General features: G+C 43.0%; 1 protein-coding gene across 9 annotated transcripts in view; it reads left to right on the top strand.

Moving 5' to 3' along the window:
- TRAPPC9 (trafficking protein particle complex subunit 9) overlaps positions 1 to 21455 on the top strand; it is a 622816-nt gene that overhangs the window by 206901 nt on the left and 394460 nt on the right. For all 9 annotated transcript variants that reach the window (XM_005613305.3, XM_005613304.4, XM_005613301.4 and 6 more), the window contains one exon: positions 4740 to 4864. In XM_005613305.3, coding sequence (XP_005613362.1) covers positions 4740 to 4864 — 125 coding nt within the window. The remainder of the gene's footprint in view (positions 1 to 4739; positions 4865 to 21455) is intronic.

Here is a 21455-nt window from a genome sequence, read left to right as displayed (position 1 = left end):
TACTTGAAAATAACTTAACAGACAATTTCTTTATGTTCTTAAATAATACAACTACAGTTACAGAACTCACTAATTCAGCTGGTGTCTTCTCTTTAGTTAGTTGGGAGTTAGTTAATTTAAATAGACTTATTTGCAAATGGAATGGTGTCCCAGAATAGTGAAAAGGTCAGACACATAAATGTGAGTCCCTTAGTTGAAAAATCACTTAAGTTTTTTGAATAAAAATGGAATTATATTTTTAAACCTTTCTATTGGGAAATTAAAAAAAAATGGATTCTGAAAGCCACATAAAACAAATGTATAGTTTCAGTTATTATAAGGTAACACCCTTATAACTCTCACCTGAATTAAAGTCTGGAACACTGCCGGCTATGTGAGTAGCCTCTCATGTGCTCTGTCTTTTCCCCAAAAGGAAACACTCTCCTGATTTTCAGTAATCACTTTCTTTTGCTTATTTATAGATTTATCACACAAGTGCTGCTCAATATAATAGTTTAGTCTTGCCCACTTAGTTAAATTTAAGTCTCTCTTAATGTACCCCCACTCCTTCCTTTTCCGTGTTGTTTCTCTGTCGGAGAACCTGGGACATTTGACCTGAGGAGTTCTCTGCAGCTTGGGCTTCTTTGCTTCTGCACTCATGGTGCAGTTTACATGTTCTCCTGTTCTCAGAAGCTTGGTCAGCTTCATCTCTGATCCTTTGGCAAGTCTAAACGTGGTCTTGTGTTCTTCCATCAGGAGATAGGGAATGTCTAGTTGTTTCCCTTTCTGTGATGTTAGTAATTGCTAATGCTCATTGGCTAGATCAGTGGTTCTCAATCAGGGACAGTTTTGCCCCCTCCCACTCTTGGGCTTATTTGAAATTTTTGATTGTCACAACTTGAGGGGAGGTTGCTACTTGCATCTTGTGACTAGAGATGCTGCTAAACATCCTACATGCACAGGACAGCCCCAGCATAGAGATTTGTCCAGCCCCCAATTTCAGTAGCGTTGAGGTTGAAAAATCCTGGACTAGGTGTTGTAAAATGGTATTGTTCCAATTTTATAATTTCTTTTTCACTTGTTAGAATACTTTTATAAAGAGACGTGTTGCCTCAAGTATTATTTGGTTGTCCAGTGGTACAGTTCATATAAGAGATAGAATTTAAATGCTTGATTCTTTTGTTTACCAGTTTTCAGGATAATGGGTTGATTCTTATCCTCCACAGGTGGTCATTTAGTTGTTTTTTTAAAAAAGTGTTATTATGAACATGTGGATTAAATATGGATTTAAATATGGATTAAATATATAAATTGGATCCATTAAGTATGGATTTAAACATATTTGAAGAGTATCAATCAGTTGCAATTACTGTTGCTTTTTCAAGTTCAAATTGTCCCATCGTCAGCCAGTGGGCGCTTCTTCATGTTGGTTCAGAGACCTTTGAGATGAGCCTAGTAGTCTTTGATAGTTTTCTTGCTATTTGGTTATGACAGGATGTTTCCAGGCTCATCTTGTACATTTCCTGCCACTGGCTTGGCATTATCCATTTCTTGAGAAGCTCTGGTTTCTTTTCGTGGGGAGTGGTATTTCCAGACCATGGCCTAGTCTCTAGGGATGCTCATTGTACTCTGTTGGTCATTGTTTCTAAGTCTCTTTAGGGGATACGGCTAGTTACTTATATATGCATATAATTGTGTATTTTCTTTTTGTTAAGCTAAAATACATTATGAGTTCATACTGATGTTTCAATTCAAGTTCAAGAATACGGATTTTAAAATATTGTTTAATTAATTTTTTTATATTGCACGTGTGTCTCTTTCTCTATACTGAAAATCCTGGTTCTCGAGGACACAGGAACAGATAGAAATAGAACATCCCTTAATTACTCATTTGCTTTATCCTGCCTTACATGTGCAACAGTCTCACAATAATAATAATTCTACCACCATCAGCTTAATGAGAAAATTAGGAAAATTAATTTTGTACCTGCTCTTCCCATTCTCTTCCTATTTTTTTAATCAATCACTATGTATCTACATTCCCTGAGCATATAGCTGCTATATATTGTTCTCTCTTTTTAACTCTCTTTTTGTTTCATTCTACAGATTTAATGCTCACCACCAGTACTCATGTCAGTTGTTAGTATAGTAATTTTGATTGTTTAAACCTATCATCTAAGTGATTACTAAGGATAGTCTTATGGGAACAATATTTTTTGAGTTCTTGCATGTTAACACTTTATTTGTGTTCTTTACACTTTAAAGTCAGTTTCAATGGATGTAAAAGGTTTGGTTCACAATTTCTTTTCTCAAGTGTATTAAATATGTTACTGTATTTTTTTCTGTCTTCTTAAATTGTTACTGTCACGATCTGATGATAATTTGATTTTCTTTCCCTTTCAATTAACTTGCTGGTTTGTTTAGATACTTTTTCCTTAATCTTTTTTCAAAGAACTTTTTTCTTAAATTCCAGTATTTTTACAAAAATAAATTATTATGTTCGTTGATATTTTTAGCTTTGTGGTGTGCTTTCAGTATTTTATTTCAGATCTTTTTTTTTATTTCAAGAATTTTTCTTGAATTGTAGGTTTTAGTATTTCTCTTCCCTTGATTTGCTTTTCTTCTTTATATACTGCAATTATCTCTATGTTGGGCCTTCTTTAATCTTCAATGTTTGTCATTTTATTTTGAATTAGTGTTTTTTTATTTTTTGGTGAAAAATTTCCTCCTTTTTCTCATAAGGCATAATCAGTTGTTTATTTGCTCTTGTGTTCATGGTTTAGTATTCATTTCCTAAAAATTTTTTTAATTAAAAAATATTTTATTTGAAACAATTTTAGATTTACTGAAGAGCTGCAGAAAGTACAAAGGGTTCCTATATGCCCTTCCTCCAGGTTTTCCTAATGTCACCATCTTACATAAATAACCATGGTACTTTTATAAAGTGGGTTTTAATTTGTAATTTTTCCTTTGTCACCTCATTTGAGGATTTCTAATTCTGATTTATGTTTTTCTTTCATCTTTTATATCTTTGTATCATTTCCTTAATGTCTTTTAGCTTGTTTTGAAATAGAATCTTTCAGTTTTGATTATTTCTCCTGAATTATCTTTCTGGCATGTTTTCATTGTGTATAAGAGTTTTATTCTGCTCTGCGTTCTTCTTTTTATCTTCGATAACTTCGGATGGGGCTTGAAGCTGTTATGGGTTTGATGCTTCTCTCTCACTTGTTTTAGTAAGGTTAGTTTTGTAGGAGGAGGCATGGTCATGGTAACTTTTGACAGCTCCTGTTGTTGTGGCCTGGTGACTGAAATGCAGCGACTTGCTTTCTGAGGTTTCCTGGCTCCTTTTCCCCCTCCTGCGTTTATTTGGACCTTCTCCTTCCTTCATCTCTAATTTCTCTGTCTTAATTTCGATTACATTCATGGCTGCTTCTCCTCGGCCTGGACCCTTGTCCCGGCAGACAGCCTGGGTGTGTCAGTTTCAGGAACTTGCAGGGCTGTCTTTCCCCGCCTCCCTCAGTCTTCCTCGTGGACTCTTTGCTTCCGTCTGCTTTTGGAATGGACAAGATTGCTCCCAATCAAGCCGTTTCCCCACTTGGCCTGCCGTGTTTTCCATGGAACACTTGCTGGGGATTTCAGGGTCTTCCTTGGCATTTTTCCAGGTGCCCCACCACTTCCTCTTCTCTACTGCACAAGCCCTGACACCAAAAAGGTCTTGGAGCTACTGGGGGTTGGTACTCACCTGCTTATCTATTGGGGGTGATGCTCTGTTGACCCCTGGTTTAGTTGTGACTGCGTTTTGGTGTTGCTGTCTGCTGCTCTGTCCACTTTATGTTGGGAGTCTGAGGAATTCAAAAACCATGCTATTGCCACCGTCTGGAATTGTATTTTGAGTTTGCTTTTTCCCTACTTAATGAAAGTCATTTAAAAATTAACTTATCATGGTTGTGTTCCTAACAAATGTTTCTTCAAAATTGGCAGCTCTCTCCATCTAATTTAGAAATGGCTCTATTTTATAATTAGGTCAGTTTCTTTTGAGATGCAAAAGATACTTATCTACACTGTTGTCAGCAGTTTTTTCTCGTCTGAAAAAGCAAAGTTGGTGCATCTTTCTTCAAACTCATGCAGCTATTATGCTGTGCAAAGAGACCTTAAGTAAAACAGGGTATTGTGGGAGGGGCATGATGCGATTTACATTTCCATAGGCCAACTCTGACTGCTGTCGGGGGGAGTAGAAGGTAAAGGAACCACAGTGACATGGGAGAGCAGCCGGGAGGCCTCTTCATTAGTCCTGGAGGGAGGTGACAGTGACTCAGACCAGGGTGGTGCCACGAAAGCCATTTCTGGATATACTCTGAGAGCTAACAAGATTTCCTATTGGATTCGATTGGGCTCTGAGACAAAGAAAGGACTTTAGGATAAGTCCTGGATTAGACTGGTAGGTAATGTCACCAAGGAAGAAAAAGATCAGATGGCAGTGATCTGAGAGGTTTAAATAGGGTCCTGTAACAGAGAGCAGTGGCTTCTTCAAATTGGGTGAGGAGGTGGCTTTTAGACTAAGTTAAAGTAGCATGATGGAGCCAGCCACCCCAGTGGGTGGGGAGGCGATGCAGGCTGAGGGAGCAGCTCACACAAAAGCCCGAAGGTAAAGGTGGGCTGGGCATCAAGTGCTCCTTCCAGTTAATGTTTTTGAATAAAAGCTTCTACATTAAAAAAATCCAGCTAACTTCTTACTTAGAATCTTTGCTCTTACCTTTTAGACGGGATCAGTGTGAGCGGCTTTCCACTGTGCAGTCCCTTTCGACAGGTCGTTAGGCCTCGAGCGGAGAGCAAACCTGTGAACCCGCCTGAGGGCAGCAAGCCTGGAGACCCGAGCCACGTGAAGGTGAGTCGGCCTGCACACGCACAGTCTGGCAAGTGGCTTGTGCTCTTGGTTTCTGCCAAGACTTTTCGGAGGCAAAGTTTTGAGTATTTTTCAGAAAGGAATGGAAGTGTTATTTGATAATAGAACCGTGTTTGTGGAAAGCTAGCGTTTCAGTATTTTTTAATTCTGTGGAATGTTTTGGAAAGCAGTTACAATGAAGCTTGAGTGCATTGTGTTTTTGTGTTGCTAACTCTTGTTTCCTTGAAGCATTGGGAATTTGTGGGTTGAATCAAGGAATGCAATGATTAAAGTGGAATATTTCCTGCCTCTTTTCCTATTCATTTGAAAAACTTATTTATTGCATAATTATTGCCAGTTCAGATATTTATCCCATAAACTTTTCCTTAATCCTTTGGCACCTCCTTCCACTCATTGGTTTATAAGCACTAAGGAAGCCAAAATGAATCTACAAGTAAAGAGTGTCTATCAGTGCAAAGTTGAGGTCCCCAGAGTCCTCTCCAAGGAACTCAAGGAGAGGCTGAACTGGAGCTCTAAGGTTTTGGGTCATCAGCATTTCGGAAAGCTCTGCCTGTCTGAGCCTGCCCAGGGAGAGTGTGTAGAGTGAGAGGACTAAAAGTCTAAGAGCCATGGCTGGAGTGTGGACAGCAAGGTCGCCAAAATGACTTTTCACATAGGCATGTGTTCAGGCCTGGCCTTTTGGAGTACTGCTTACAACCTTGATGACAAAACTTAAGAGGGCATCGACTGATGAGGCCCATCAGAGGAGCCTGGCCAAGCTTGTTGTGAGTCAGTGGTACCACGAATTTTGAGGAATTGGGGCTCTCTGATGAAAATAAGATGAGGGATGGAGGAACACGGACACTGAAGTGAGGTCACAGCTAGAGGGAATAAGCGGATTTTGGCGGACAGGGGTCTTACTGAAGTTATGAGGAGCCAGGTTTTAGGGGAGAGTCTTCTCCATGTAGGGCCCTGCAGTAAGGAGAGAGGTTGGTGGTGTGGCTGGGAACTCTCCATCACGGGGCATATTCACACAGAAGCCTGATCGCTATGTCTTAGGGCTCTTGCGTTAGCCAAGGGGACTGGGATGTGAGAAGATGCTTCCCACTGGATGGTGTGAAGGCACAGAGGCCTGAAACAGTGACACAAGCATGGAACTACAAAGTATTTGATGCTGTTGGGGGTAGATTTGTGGCAGGGAGTGATGGAGGAGACTCTGGAGAAGTGACTTCCTCACGTCACCTGCAGCCTTCCCGCAGCCTCACGCTAACCGACACCAGACTGTCCTTGTATCTCTCCTTCAGGTTCAGCCCCTCAGCATCATTCAGCTTGCCTCTGCGGTTCGGCTCCTCCACTGTGTGGCCTTCTCCCACAGGATAAACTCTCAGAGTTTGGGGTACATTTCAAAATCCAGGAGATCGTTGTTCATACTTGGTTGGGTAATGGTGGCTATGGCATGGATTTTGTTTTCTTCAATTGGGTGGTGCAAGGCTGAACGCGTTGTTGCTTTTATTTTTTTGGGTGATTACAAATGTGTATAGATTTAGGTGAATGTTTGTAAAACTAATTATTTAAATATAGTTACCATTTACTGAGTAGGTCCTGTGTGTCAGGCACTTGTATATAAACTGTCCTTTTCCATTCTCATGACATCCTTTTGAGTAGGAACCATGGCTCCAAGAGGTGATGTGACAGTCTCAGTCACCCACTCCAGTCTGTGTCTGCTGCACTGTGACACCTTCTTTCCCTCCACCACCCTCCTGAATTTTTCTTGTGAACAGAGTCCTAAAGCACCTTGATTCTGCATTCAAGGTCCTTTATGATTCACCCCGCTGGCCTTTGCAGTTTGTAGGTTCTCTCTGTCTCAGTATTCCCATTTACCTCTCAGCCACACTGTAACTTCTGCCACTTTCCTCAGACAGCCTGGGGACCCTTCTCCACTAACTTCTTATCAAGAAACTGGAAGGGAAAGAACTAGCATTTATGGAATGTGCTCTGCCGGCCAGGGCCTGTGCCATGTGCCGCACATTCAAAAGTTTAGTCAGTCTCTACAAATGTCCTATGAGGGAAGTTTAGGGAAGTTACATGACTTTCCCAAGTTCACAGAGTTAGCAGGTGGTGGATTAAGGGTGTGAATCCACGTTCCTTCTACTAATTTTATGCTAGGGTTGGACCCCGAGGAGGATAATATCCCACGTGTGGAGTCTGAAGAGGGCATTCCAGGTGAGAGACCCTGCACCGTCCAAGGCAGGGGTGTGTGAGGCCTCTGAGAAGGGGGAGAATTCAGTTTGTCTGAGGTCTCTGGTGGTGGAGGTGGTGCTGGGCTCAAACCTGTGAAATTACGCACCTGTTCCTGGTGGTTAAGATCTGACTTCTGTGCTCCGTGGAACTTCTGAGGAGCGGTGCAGGAGTTGTGTGAGTGAGTGACTTATGGTGCTGTCGTGTGTGGGCCTCCATCGCTTGGGCCTCCTGGCACTGCTGCGCTTGCTGCAGAGTCCTTCTTCCCAAAGCAGGAATGATGTGATTTAATTGGAAACGTGCTAAACCTGTAAAATTATCGCCGAGGAATGGTGTAGTCATGGAAACAAGTAATTCAGCGAAAGCAGCTTCTAGGGAGCCCCTCAAGAAGTGGGAAGAGATAACATGTGTTTCTTCAGATTTCCCAGAAAGACTCCTTTCCCTGTCCAGCTAGCACCAGTCATGTCTGTCCATGTTCATGACTGTTTTTTTTTTAAAGATTGGCATCTGTGCTAACAACTGTTGCCAATCTTCTTTTTTTTTCCCCCTGCTTTTTCTCCCCAAATCCCGCCAGGACATAGTTGTATATTTTAGTTGTTGGTCCTTCTAGTTGTAGCATGTGGGATACCGCCTCAGCCTGGCCTAGTGAGAGGCGGCATGTCTGCGCTTAGGATGCAAACCGGTGAAACCCTGGGCCGCCGAAGCAGAGCATGCGAACTTAAGCACTTGTCCATGGGGCTGGCCTCATGACTGTTTTTTTTGTGTGTGCCTTGTGAAGAATCTCCTAGGATTGAAAATGGGGATTGTTGGAGTGGTTGCATATTAGAAATGATATTCCTGTAAGCCAGTCTCTACAGTATGGCCTCTCTGACCCTCAGTTTCCCCATCTGTGAAATAGAATAATTAAGCTTCCTTCATAGGGTTGTTATGAGGCTTAAATAATGGAAGAACCTGGCAGGGAAAAGAAATAAAGCTGGGTCAAATCAAGAAATAATAACGAACTGGGCCTTCATTCTTGTTTGTGAAGGTACAAATTGAGTCTGATCAGTAGCTGCCCTCCTGGTTGTTAACAGCAGTCTTGGTGTTGGCACGCTAACAAGGTCACCAACCTGGTGTCATCGTTGGTCAGTTGCTTAGAATTGCTTAGCCCTGTTTTCCCCAATGACAGTGAGCCTAGTACCCACCTTGTGAATTAGATACTATGGGTGCACGATGTGGCAGCGAGAATAGAACATGGCGAGAGCCCTCCCTAGAAGTGCCAAAGCTCAAGGACGCCCTGTCCCCAGCTGGGACTGCAAAAATGCCTGGGGAACAAATGGAAGGCTTCTCATCTGAGTTGGCCTCTGCTGAGTGTGTCACTTGAGGCTCCCCACAGCTTTGCCCATTGGAAGCATCCAGCTTACAGCCTCCGGGGCTGGACCCCACAGAAAATATGGGAGCTGGCCGAGCCCTGGAGCATAAAGCACTTTGAGAGGCTGTAACAACTGCTGAACAGTCAGAGAGCCAAATCCAGCGTAGATCACTGCAGCCATTTATCATAGTGTGTGTTCTGGCTGCTCCATCTACAATATTGCTCTGTAAACACTTCACACCTGCTTATAGCCAGCTGAAAGGCAATTTGGAAATCCTAACAAAACCAAAGCTTGCCAGGAGGTGGGGGAGCCAGGCCTGCCTTTGTTCTTTGTGCACATTTGGTTCTGGGAAGCTTGTTGGTATGTGCCCACCCTTGTCAACGTCTTGTCTTTAAAAGTATCAGAGAATAGGTATAATAGCCACAGCCATAATAGTAGCAGCTTCCTTCCTGGGCATCTCCCATGGGAGCCATGTATTGTGCTGGCTGGTTCTTGCGAGAACTAGGGTTTGAACCTAGAATCTGGGTGCTCATACACCTGCACATCCTGTGGTCTCTCATTGCTGCTCTGAAACCCTACAGAGTCCATCCAGTGTCCCAGTAATTCATTTAAAACGCCTGAGCCTCAGTTTCTTCATCTGCAAATTGGGGAGAAAAATCTTTTTCTCACAAGGTTGTTAGTGAAGATTCATTGAAATAATACTTGTGCAGGTATTTTATTAAAAACAATACACATGGGGCCAGCCTGGTGGCGCAGTGGTTAAGTGTGTACATTCTGCTTTGGCGGCCCGGGGTTCGCTGGTTTGGATCCTGTGTGTGGACATGGCACCGCTTGGCAAGCCATGCTGTGGTAGGCATCCCACATATAAAGTAGAGGAAGATGGACACGGATGTTAGCTCAGGGCCCATCTTCCTCAGCAAAAAGAGGGAGATTGTCAACAGTTAGCTCAGGGCTAATCTTTCTCAAAAATCAAAACAAAACAAAAACAATACAAAAAAACCCCCAATACACAGTTTGGGGAAGAGGGACAAAAATGGGCGTTGCCTGAATGTACAAGTTGAAGGGTTGGCTGACGGCTTCTCCAGAACTTTCTCCACCTGTTTAGAGAGCAGACAGAGGCTGGACCTCCTCTCATCCAGGTGCATCACACACCCACCGTGACAGAGCCCACTTGGCCTGCATCCTGCCTGCCTGTCTGCAGATGCGCCATATGGCGGCCTGCGTTCTAAAATTAGAAAGTATTTTGAAGTGAAGGAAAGTGAAAGCACAACATATCAGTTGTGGGATGCCGCTAAGCACTACTCCTGGGGAAATTTATAGTACTTAATGCCTATGTTGGAATAGAAGAATGATCTCAAATCAATAGACCTCAGCTTCAACTTCAAGAAAGTAGGAAAAAAAATGCAGAAATTAAATCTAAAGTAAGTAGAAAAGGACATAATAAAGATCAGAGCAGAAATCAATGAAATCAGAAACAACCCAACATAGGCAAGAAAAATAAACACTTGTTCCTGGAGAAATTAATGAAATTTAACAACTTCTAGCCAGATTGACCAGAGAGACAAGACACAAATTACATGTATTAGGAATGAAAAAGGTGCTATCTCTACAAATTCTACAGATATTAAAAGGATAACAAAGATATTTTATGAATAGTTTTATGCCAATAAATTTGAAAACTGAGATGAATGGACAAATTCCTTGAAAGACACAAAATATCAAAGGTTACTCATAGAAATAGATAATCTGAATAACCCTATATCCATTCAGGAAACAATTTTTTGTTAAAACCTTCCCATAGAGAAAGTTCTAGGCCTGGATGATTTTATTATGGCATCTTAACAAACGTTAAGGGAAGAATAATATCAATTTTGTGTAAACTTTTCTTTCAGGACACTTGAAAAAGAGTCAATATACTCGTAACTCATTCTATGAGGTCAGCATTACCTTGATAGCAAAACCAGACAAAGAGATTATGAAGACAACAACAGCAAAGACCCCTGAACATAGACGCAAAAATTTTAAGCAAGATTTTAGCATGTCCTATTCAACAGTATGTAAAATATTGACCAAGTGGGGTTTATCTGAGGAATGCAAGGTTGGTTCAACATTAGAAAACCAACAAATGTAATTCTCCGTATTAACAAACTGAAAAACAGAAAGCTACATAAGCATGTCAATGGATGTAGAAAAAGCATCTGACAAAGTACACTATCTATTTCTGATAAAAGCTCTCAGCAAACTAGAAATGGGAGGAACTTCCTGCAAACCCATATAGCTCCCGTTGTACTTAAAGGTGGAAAACTGAGCATGCTTTCCCAAGGGCAGCCACACCAGGCCACCCAGCCTGACTCTACAGCACGCATCTTCGTTTGTGGGGCTGTTTACTTTGATTGGAAGTTCTCACTTCCTTTGACTCCTGGCATGTTCCCCAATCCTCCTTCAGAACCAAACTCTGGTGTTACCTTGTGTGTCAAGCCTTCACAGGTGGCACAAGCAGAGCAAGGCACTCCTTCCTGTGTCCCCACCCTGCTTTCCATTCCCACCTCTATTGTCATTCTGTACAACATTCTGTACAATAAAGGAAATTTCTTCTCACTCAGAGTAAAGTCTAACTTTGACAACATTCAGATGATATATGTCGTGTTAAATATTTTATATTACTTTAGCCTTTACAGTAAAGAACTGTGGGATGTTCATAAACTTCTTATGGACTTTATGGACTGAATGGAAGAGTCTGCTAAGAAAACTTACAAGCAAATGCATTCAAGTTTAAAACAAAAAACCTATGTTATGCAACAAATAGCATATTTTCTTAATCAAGCTGTGTTACAAATGAAAAATCATTCCATGAGCTTTTGGGGCCTCAGGGCAGCAGAATTAAGGTTCCCATCAGCTGGGAGGAGAAAATGTATTAGATCTTGTTCACTGATCATTTGCACATTCAAGGATGGCAAGCAATTGACCATACACAGGCAGGAGAGATGTGCTGGCCAGAGAGCCTGGGAATGTGACCCCAGGGAGATTTAGCACTTTAAACGGTATTTACAGATTACGTCTCTCATGACTACAACTTCATATTATTCAAGTGGAAATTACTGAACAGCTTGGAAAGATTAAATAATATGCCCAAGGTCAAGCAGTTACTAAGTGAAAGTTAAAATTCAAACCCAGGTATGTCTGAATCCAAAGCTTGTGCTATTTCTAAGTTTCCAAACTTATTATTGGGTACAAAACATTCTGTATTGACTCAAGCCATATTTATAGAGCAGTGAGCATAAGCTTTTCGCCTATTTGACCCTCAGTTTTCAATCTGTAAAATGCAGATAATAAGACTTTCTCTTGGGCTATTGTAAGAAGGAAAGTGTCTGCTATTAGCCCTGGTAGATAAGAAAAGCTTACAAAATGGCAAATCCAATTCAGTTCCAAATTATTTCTAATCTGTCCCAGTAATAGTTACAGAGACTGGGAATTTCTTTCTACAAAGTTTAAGCATAAAAGCTTCAAAGGAATCCTTTAATCTGCTCAGCAATTTCAAAACTTAATAAGAAATTTAGCCGAAAGAGACGTGGAAAGAGTCTACTGCATGTGGAATTCTAAAACAAATGTTAAGGAGAGAGGTCAGAAGAATGTTCCGTGAGCTTCCGTGATGGTTTTAGGGCTTTTCCCTTCCATGACAATCATTTATTCCTCTGAACCCCTGTAACATTTCATCCAGTTCATTCATTCAACAAATATCTAGTGTGTAACTATTACATGCCCACTTCTGGATGGTGGGGTCTATAGCAGTGACAAGATGAGGTTCCAGAACTTACCTTCTGGCAGAAGAGAGAAACAATAAACAGACAAATGGCAGGTTGTCAGAAGCGCTGTGAGGGAAGGTAAAGGAAGAAATAGGATGGCGACTACTTGATATTTTGGGTAGAATTGTCAGCAAAGGCCTCTCTGCAGAGATACCATAGAAGCCTGTCAGAGATGCACGCACACGGTCTGTCAGTGATGGTTTACCGTCCTGAAGCCAGGACATTATTTGGAATCTCAATATCAACTGCCAAAGTATTTAATTATTACATCTGTCTTTTTATTTTTCCAGTCGATTGTGAGTTAAGCAAAGCTAAGGATGATACCTTATTAATCTTTGCATTTTCAGCTCCTGGTACAGGGGCTGATACATAATAGGCTCCAGTCAATGTCAAATGAATGAACAAAAAAATGAAATGGCTTCTAAAGAATTGCTGTGTGCTCTCAGTTCCCTTTGCTATTAATCATGTGCTACATTGGATCACACCAATCAATGCCTTAAGGCAGTGGTTTGTAAACGTTAGCGTGCATCTGAGCCACCTGGGGGCTTGTTAAACCTGGGTGCTGGGCCCCATCCTCAGAGTTTCTAATTCGGCTGGTCTGGGTGGGGCCTGAGAGTGTGCATTTCCAACAAGTTCCCAGGTGATGCTGCTGCTACTGGTGTGGGGACCACATTTCAAGGACCACTGCCTTAAGGTATGAAATGTTTTAAAATTTGTTTTGCATTTTTCATTGTCTGTAGGAGGAGACTGTAAGTATCCATCAGAACAGTTCTGGACCTTTCTGATGTCCCTCAGAACCTATGATGTCATTTATAGGTTAGCACTTGGTAAATTGTCTCTAAGTAGCTCAGTTTGAGGTACCCCAGTGACTGATTTATAGCACCTGGATTCCTGGGAAGGAAGTTCTATAAATATTTGTGATTAAATCTTTACATAAACATATAATTAAATCTAGGCATTAAAATACTTATTTGGGCAAAGTCAAGAAGTGCCTGTCTAGGAAGTGCATAAATCTGCCAGCCTTGCTCCAGTCCAGGGCATTTCCCCAGGTTGAGGTTAATGGCGGCACAGTTCAGGGGTCTCAGAAGTCCTCAAGTCTTTGAGTGCCTGACTGTGTCGCTGAGAGAGCCTGGTGCTTCCCCTGCAGGTCCATGGGTTCCCAGGCACCTTCTCAGTTCTGGGCAGGGCTGTGAACTGTTATCTCGAAACCAGCTTCTGCTGCTGCACTTCAAGTTCATGGCGTGAGTGATCTGAAGACAGTGGGGGAAAAACACACAGTAGAAGAAAATGTGTACTTTCATCGCATTCTTGCCAAACAGGGAAATTGAGTTAGATCAGCTATTCAGAATGACTGACAGAAAGCAAATATGTTTGCTTTGGGTAAGGAAATGGAAATTTCAGACCATGAAATTTGGGGCCCAAGAGTCCTTTCACAAAATGTGCTGTCATACACATTTAGGTGATTTCATTAGTCTCTAAAAAATCCAAGAGAGTTTAAAAGCAACCACATTGAACAAAAGAATTCTGCCCCCCCCCCCCCAACCCAGAAATATCTCCACTATTGAAACAGACAAAACAAAGGAGAAAAAGATTCTTTGGCATGAACCTCTGCTTTTTACCAGCTGTGTCACAGTGGATGGGTTACTTCAACTCATCTGTGAAATGGAGATAATCCTTAGTCTATCAAAAGGAGCTCTCAGAGTGCAGCAGGTTACACAGAACCCAGGAACCGGGCCAGGCTTCCACGTTCCCTCTCCAGTTTGCACTTTCCTATGTTATCTTGTCATCACTTGATGGAGTCATTCGCAGTTTACTGGCCTGTCGCCCCACTAGACTCCAAGCTCCACAAAGGCAGAAAGAACTTCTCTTTCCTTCTTCCTGCTCAGCAGAATATCCAGCACGTGCTGGGTGCCCAGTAAATGACAGTTATACTAAAAGAATCAAGAAGATTGGGGAAGGAGGTAGGTGAAAGGAGGAGGAGCCGGCTCAGCAATAGAGAATGGTGAAAAGGCATTGCAAGCTGAGGGGCCAGCCTGAGCACAAGCAAGGAGGAGTGAGCTTCTTTTATATGTTTGGAGGAATTCCTCTGAAGTATGGCAGTAGAAGATGAGCTAAGAGAAGATGAGACGTGACCACGCGGTGAGGAGTCCTGAATGCCACTTTAAAGATCCAGACTGTGTAATGTGGGCCATGGGAGCCACCTTGACGCTGTACGGGAGCAGTATCACCATGACCCACCCCTGACCTGACATTGTTGGCTTTGCAAACCGAAACTTGAATATTCCGGATTTTCTTCCTTGTTCTACCAAGGAAGTCGGGATACAGAGAATTATCTGATGTCCATCTCAGAGTAGGCATAAGACATCCTATGACAAAGAAAATCGTTGCTTTATAAATAACAGACCCTGAAGAAAATTTTAAGACAAGGGAAGCAGGAAAGAAAATGTAAGACTAGATACACAAAGAGTTGTTAGATGCTGTAGGAAAGGCTTTGCCTGACTTTGCAAGCAGTTCTCTAGCTTAGAGGGCAATTATTGTATCTTTCTGAACCTTCTAGTCCTCTTTTGCTGAGAGTTTTAAAAAAATCAGGAATGGATATTAGGTTTTCTCAAATGCTTTTTACATGTCGTTTGAGATCATGGTATGGTTTTTCTTTCCTAGTTTGTTAATACAGTGACTTATACTGATAGGTTTTAGAATGTAAAACCAACCTTGCATTCTTGGGATAAACCTCACCTGGTCTTGCTGTCGCATACTTTTTAGTCTCAAAAACATATGAAATACTTAAAATAAATCTGACAAAAGATGTGAAGGATCTGGGCACTGACATTGTCAATAGGGAAGACGATGAGAGTCTGCAATAAGACAGACGAAGTGGGGGCCGCAGAGAAGAGTGGCTGCATTTGAGAGGCTTCTCCTGGGTAATAGCAATGCTACTGGGTGGTATGAATCAGGGTCGAGAGTGGGAGGTGAACTCACAAGACTGGCTGCAAGCTTTGGGTGGAGGCTGACTCCTCACCCGAGATGGAGAGTGTAGAAGGAACGGGGAACCACGTGTTCTGATTATGTTGTCCAGACCTACCAGAACTGCCCGTGAGGATGGGACTTAACCAGAATCTATCCCGCTCCTGGGCCGGGGCTCCTCTTACTCACTGTATTCTTATCAATGTTTGAGTTTTTCTCCCTAATTTTCAACTTATTACCTCTGTCACCTTGGGCAAGTTACTTAAACTCTCTGTGCCTGTGTCTTCTCATCTATAAAATGAGAATAACAATAGTCCCAGCCTCATAGGATTGCTGTGAGATAGATGAATTGTTGTGGGTTGTTGAGAACCCCACCTAGTACATAGAAAGTGCTCAGCATTATTCTTATTACTCTGAAATTCAATGGCAACTCTGCTCTTGCACACAAAACCACATCCATTTGCCCACCTCACTTCTGTCGGTCATCTCATTTTCATTTTCAAACTCTCGCAGAGGGAGCATTCCAGTCTTACTCTGGTAGGTGACTCTTGGTGTCCAGAGCACTAGAGGGGAGAGTGCTACAGAAGCATTGCATCTAATACCAGTGGCTCATCTCTCTAAGCCATGCAGCTAAGAGCACTGATTTTCATTGCACTAGAAGTTAGCTTCAAAGTGAAAATACAACTGAAAGTTGGAATTTCTTGTGGAAACAATACAGAATGTAAGAACTGAGACATGTCAGTGTTTTCGCGTGCTCCGAGAGCGGTCACAAACCAGCTCTGACATTTCCAAACACCCAGAAGAGCGATGGAGAAAGGTGCCCTCTTTGAAGCTTGTTCAAATTGCCTTTTCCCATGGGGAACCATTAGCTGCTAAGGTAGTGGTAATTTGTTATGCAGCAGTAGAAAATTAATCCGGCCAAGGACGGTGCTAGATGCTTCACATAAAATGTGCTCTACATCTTGCCAACAACCTGTAACCTTTAGATATCTCCACTTGGAATGGGGAAACTGATGCTTAGGACAGATGCTTCGTAAGTTAATACAGCTAATAAATGGTGTCTTGTGCTCCAGACCCAGGCTTGTCTCAGTCCAAACTCTTGCCCACAGTGTTGGAACCTCCTGAGTTCTTTCCTCGGTGCCATCCCCACTCTGCCGTAGCTCTGATGGTGTTGTCTTATGGTAAGTGTGTTTACTTTGTCCTTCCCACTGGACACAGAGCACTGCTGGAGACACTGTTTTATCTGTACCTGCACTGCTGGTGTCCTAGGGTAACGCGTAGCTTCGCCATGCCAGGCCACCATCTCCTCCCATCCCTGGCTGCTCTCCTTTCTCGCATTCTTCCCTCTTGAGTGGGAGTCAAATGTGGTATGTAAAAATGTCACCAGCATCAAAATGACTCAGTTAAAGTATGACTTTATTTTCACATTAAATATCAAGACCTGTCATCTGACAAAATGTATAAATGACAATGAGGTACAATGTTTGAGATTAGAACTGTTCTGGGGAATCAGATATTCGGTAACAGTAATACAGTAGGCATTGAACAAGTGAATGAAAACTAACTGTGATTTCTGCAAGAGTATAAAATAAAATTTGTCAAGTATCAGTTGAGTGGTAAAAAAAAAATCAACCGAGGCGTCCTTAGAAGAATCCAGGAGCAGTGTAGTTTTACATCAAGCCAGGTCAGTAGGTCAGTGGTGTTTAGCTAGGAAATAGGAGACAGAAACCCTTCCCTCAAGAAACTTAATCTGTCAAAGTCCACAGGGACCTAATATTAATAAAATTCCACAAAATAGACATGCTGGAACTGTGTAAATGAGCGCAGAGTATCACCATTGTGAACATTACGTTGCGGCCTCCGGGGTCCACACTGCAGTTTAGAGGAGGCTGGCTCAGCAGGCTGGGAGACGCGGCCTGCAGGTTTGGCGGGGCCGCGATGGGGCTTTAAGACTATTTTGCGTTTGGATGAGTTAGAGAGGGGGTGTGCTTCCCAGTCCCCCTCAGCCCACCTCTCCCTGAGGCCTCATAGCTTCTTCTTGCCCATCTCCCTTGGAGGGTATGAGAACTTCTGACGCCATATGTGGCATTCCAACAGTATGGATGTCTCCAGAGAGGACTCTGGGATGCAGAATATGATGTTTATTTGAATCTCATCCTTTTAAAAAGGGACCTTTTAATTTTAGAATAGTTTTAAATTTACAGAAATCCACAAAGATTTAGCAAATTCCCATGTGTCCCTCATCAGTTTGCCCTGTCGTTAACGTCTTACATGACCACCACACATTTGTCGCCATCAGAAACCCATGTGGGTGCAGCATTATTAACTAAACTCTCTCCTTTATTCGAATTCCACTAGTTTGTCCACCACTGTCCTTTCCCTGTCCCAGGATCCCATGTGGGATACCTGATGAAATTCAGTCTTCAGGTCTCTAGTTGGTGGCCACTTCTCAGTCTTTCCTTGTTTTTGTGACCTTGACAGTTTTGAGGAGCACTGTTCAGATACTTTGCAGACCGTTCTTCAACTTGGGTCTCTCTGATGACGTTCTTCTAATGAGAGAGCGTCGACGTGTCCTCATCACAGCGCATTGCTGATGTTGACTGTGATCACCTGGCTGGGGAGGTGTTTGCGGGGATAGCTTCATACTCGATTCTGTGGAAGCAAGTTACCAAGTGCAGCCCAGGCTCTCGGGCGGGGTCGGGGGGAGGGAGAGTGGCACTTAGGCTCCACCTTCTGTGGGCGGTATCTGTAGGAATTATTTGGAATTCTTCCATCAGGAGGATTTGCTCTGGTGTGGTGCTGCTTCTAGGCCCTCTCAGCTGACAGAGCTAGGAAATGGATGTGTGTACTAACCCATGTGTCTACACATATCTGTAATTATGTATTTATCCATCTGTTACGTTCACATCTATTTAAGTTAAAAATGAGTTCACACTGATGTCTGACTTGATCCCGTCCCACCCGGTTCCTTCTTGTTTATCTGGACCTTCCCTCTCCAACAGCAAGAAACCTGGCCCAACATCCACTTTCTTGTTTGTTTGACCCCCATACATGTGTAAAGCAGTTTCAGAGTTGTTCATCTGTACTCCATGAGAAAGAGCATTACCAACTCGAGTGCAGGGTTTCTGGGTGGTTCCTTCTGTGTGTACCCCTACAGTTTGCAGTCAAAACGTTGCCTCCCAAAGTTCCTGTCTCTTCTTTTTGAATATTTATTTTTGCATATGTTTTAAATTGTACATGTATATAATTTAAATAAATGTGCATATTGAAGATGCTTTCTGAAAAGTTTTTTAACTCATAGGGGTGTGTAATAAAAAATTAGGATCTATGGATAGATTATGGTTCAGATATAAGGCAGGAATATTTACCTTTGGGATGAATTATGTTTATTTGTATAGCTTTACCTTAGTAATTTATTGATTTGAACAGGTGTTTATTGGAAACAGCATAATACAGTGGAAATAGCAAGGATTCTGGGGGTTAGATAGCCCTGGGTTCCAATTCCGTCTTGGTCACCTACTAACTGTGTGGTATCACGTGAGTTAATTAACCTCTCTGACCAATGTTTTCCACCTGTAACATTGGTTAATATGCATCTCACAGGATTCTTGTGTAGATTGGAATACTTTGCATTCTGGTTGTTCAAAGTATGGGCTACCAATTAACAGCATCCATGTTCCCTGGGAACCTGTTGGAAATACAGGCTCTCAGGCCCCACCCCAGACCTCCTGAAATTGGTATCTGCATGTTCACAATATCCCCAGGGGATGCTGAGGTTTGAGAAGTTGTGAACCAAACAAACCCCGAGCTCCCCTGATTCTTCTTCATTCTTACCCTGTTTCAGGCCTTGGCTGTGCCGGCATCTCCTCCAGGAAGCCCTCACTCACCCACTTGCCATGCGCTTTCTATTGCAGCATTTAGCCTACCCTACCTTCTAGAAGTCCTTCTCGTCATCGTATTCTCCATTTCCAGCACAGGGTCTGGCACGTTGAATGTGCTCAATAAGCATTTGCCGAATATAAGAATGTTCTTGGTCCTGTGCCAAGTTCTGAGAATACAAGAGGAAAGAGATGGTCCCTGCCATTCGGGAACTCTGCCGTGGAGGGGAGGCCGACTTGAAATGGACAGCAGTGTTGCATGGTCACGTGCTGGATGCTGTGCCTGCCTGGAGAAGGGAAGCGGAGCCGCTTTCCCTACAGGGGTGTTGGCTTCTGCGAGGCTGGAAGAACAGCCAGCAAATACATCAGCCTCCTCCTCACTTCACTGCACAGGCATCTCAAGGAAATTGCTGCTCTCTTGCTCTTGAATGTTTGCCTTGGATGCACTGGCAGGTGCAGACCGGCTCCTCTCAGGTGCCCTGCAAGCTTCAGGGAAAGACTCCTCCTGGGCCTGGGACCACTCACTCCGTCTGTCTTCAGCCTGGGATGCCTCACCTCACGCCAAATCTTGATTTTTCCCCTTTTGTTCTATGTTCTTTTGTTTTATGTTCTATGATCTTGAAGAGGTACAGCTATTTTAAAAAGCAACACGAAACTTTAAATGAAATATCCCTAAGGGTTGGATTGTAGCCTGAGTGTTATTACATGTCTGGTGAGGAAAGAGGAAATTAAAACGCTCGTCACTCTGTTTCATCTGGAGAGTCCTTGATACCGGGGTGGACAGGCCCCAAAACAAGCCTACATACAGTGCAAGAGGAAAACCCACCCTGGGCTCGAGTCCAGGTTTTGTTCCCCGATTCCTGTGTCCTTGGGAAGGTCACTGGGCTGCTCTGGGCCTCAGGTTTCTCATCTGCAAAGTGGGAGGGTAATGGCTGCCCTGCTTTCTTCACAGGCCTTTTGAGAGAGAGGGTTCACTTGGCTGGTGCCAGGGGTAGAATTTGTGGCTCCAGGTAAGCACCGGAGGCAGGCCTGGATGCCCCGTTTCCCTTTCGCAAAATGAGAACACGGTAGCTTCCACGTACTGGGAACCAGCTTTGTCTCAGGTGCTGTGCTGAGGGCTTTGCCTACGTTATCGGTAATTCTCAGAACAACCTAGAAGGGTAGGTGTTGCCATCCTCGTTCACAGTGGTAGTTTGTCCAGTCTGGCTGCTTGGGAGTTCCTTGGCTGCCTGACCTCAAAGCACATGCTCTGCCTCCCCCCGGCCCAGCCTCAGGCCTCCAGTTAGATGTTCCAGCCGTAGTTAGAATGATCAAACAAGCGTTCTTTTCTCAAGGTCCAGAGATTCCTCCTGCTCTTATGCAGCTTTGTGGAAAAGTGTCATTTTCTCTTCTGCCTCAGATTTGAACTCCTTAAATTTGCCAGTGATCTAAAAAATAAACAGTTCTGTCCTCGATGTTTTAAGCTCAACTTTGCAGATTTATATTCAGCTGACTCAGGTTGACTTTGCAAGGTCTACAGCATGAAGCTGCTCCCTGTTCTGAAGGCAGGTCACTCCTTTTGGGTTATTTGTGTTTGGGATTTTGAGCTGAGATCTGCAAGAACCTGTGCCTCAGCTCTCAGTGTGTGATTTACACTGAGTCCTGTGGGGACAACCAAGACCTCCACAGAAGGTCGCCTTGGAACACACTGTCACATTTTAGATTGTTGAGCCAGGGGTTTAAAATGTCATTTATTTAGAAACTTTCCTCCAAGTAATCAGGAGTTGGGGGTATGTGTGGCAGAGGCATTTGAAACGTGTCTTTCCTCAGCAGGAGTCTTGTTTTACCTCTGTTAGTTGTAACCAGCCATTCCTTAGAAGTTTGGGAAAAACACCTAAGAAATAGTGGCTACTAGTTATTATTAGCAGTGAAAATGGTTAGTAATAGCTGCCTTTCTGACAAGCATTCTGCTTAACACGTTGCATATTATTTCTAGTACTTAAAGGGAACCTAGTTGGAGGAGGTTTTGCAGGTGCTGAAGCGGAGTTCCACGTACGTTGCTTTAACTTTCTGAAACCCCTTTATGAGGCTTGGCCTTCTTTGCCTGGGTCTAGGTTTGCAAATTATAGTCCATTCAAGGAACCTGTGTTGAAGACTGGCATTAGAAATGAGCACAGCTGACTCAGATTCTCCTGATTAGCCCCAGCTCTAAGATGTTAACCTTTATATAGAAGAGAAGGGCTTCCTTATTTCTCAGATGCCTGCTTTGTGCCAGGCAATGTCCACAATCTCATTTAATCCTCGCGACAGTCCTGAGTGGTAGGCACTTACCTCCCTTCAGGGTGGCGGAGGCCCAGGAAGTAAGTAATTTCTCAGTGTT

This window comes from Equus caballus, chromosome 9, assembly GCF_041296265.1.
Source record: "Equus caballus isolate H_3958 breed thoroughbred chromosome 9, TB-T2T, whole genome shotgun sequence".
NCBI lineage: Eukaryota > Metazoa > Chordata > Mammalia > Perissodactyla > Equidae > Equus > Equus caballus.
The sequence above is the reverse complement of the archived record's forward strand: the minus strand, read 5'-3'. Positions and strand labels throughout refer to the sequence as shown.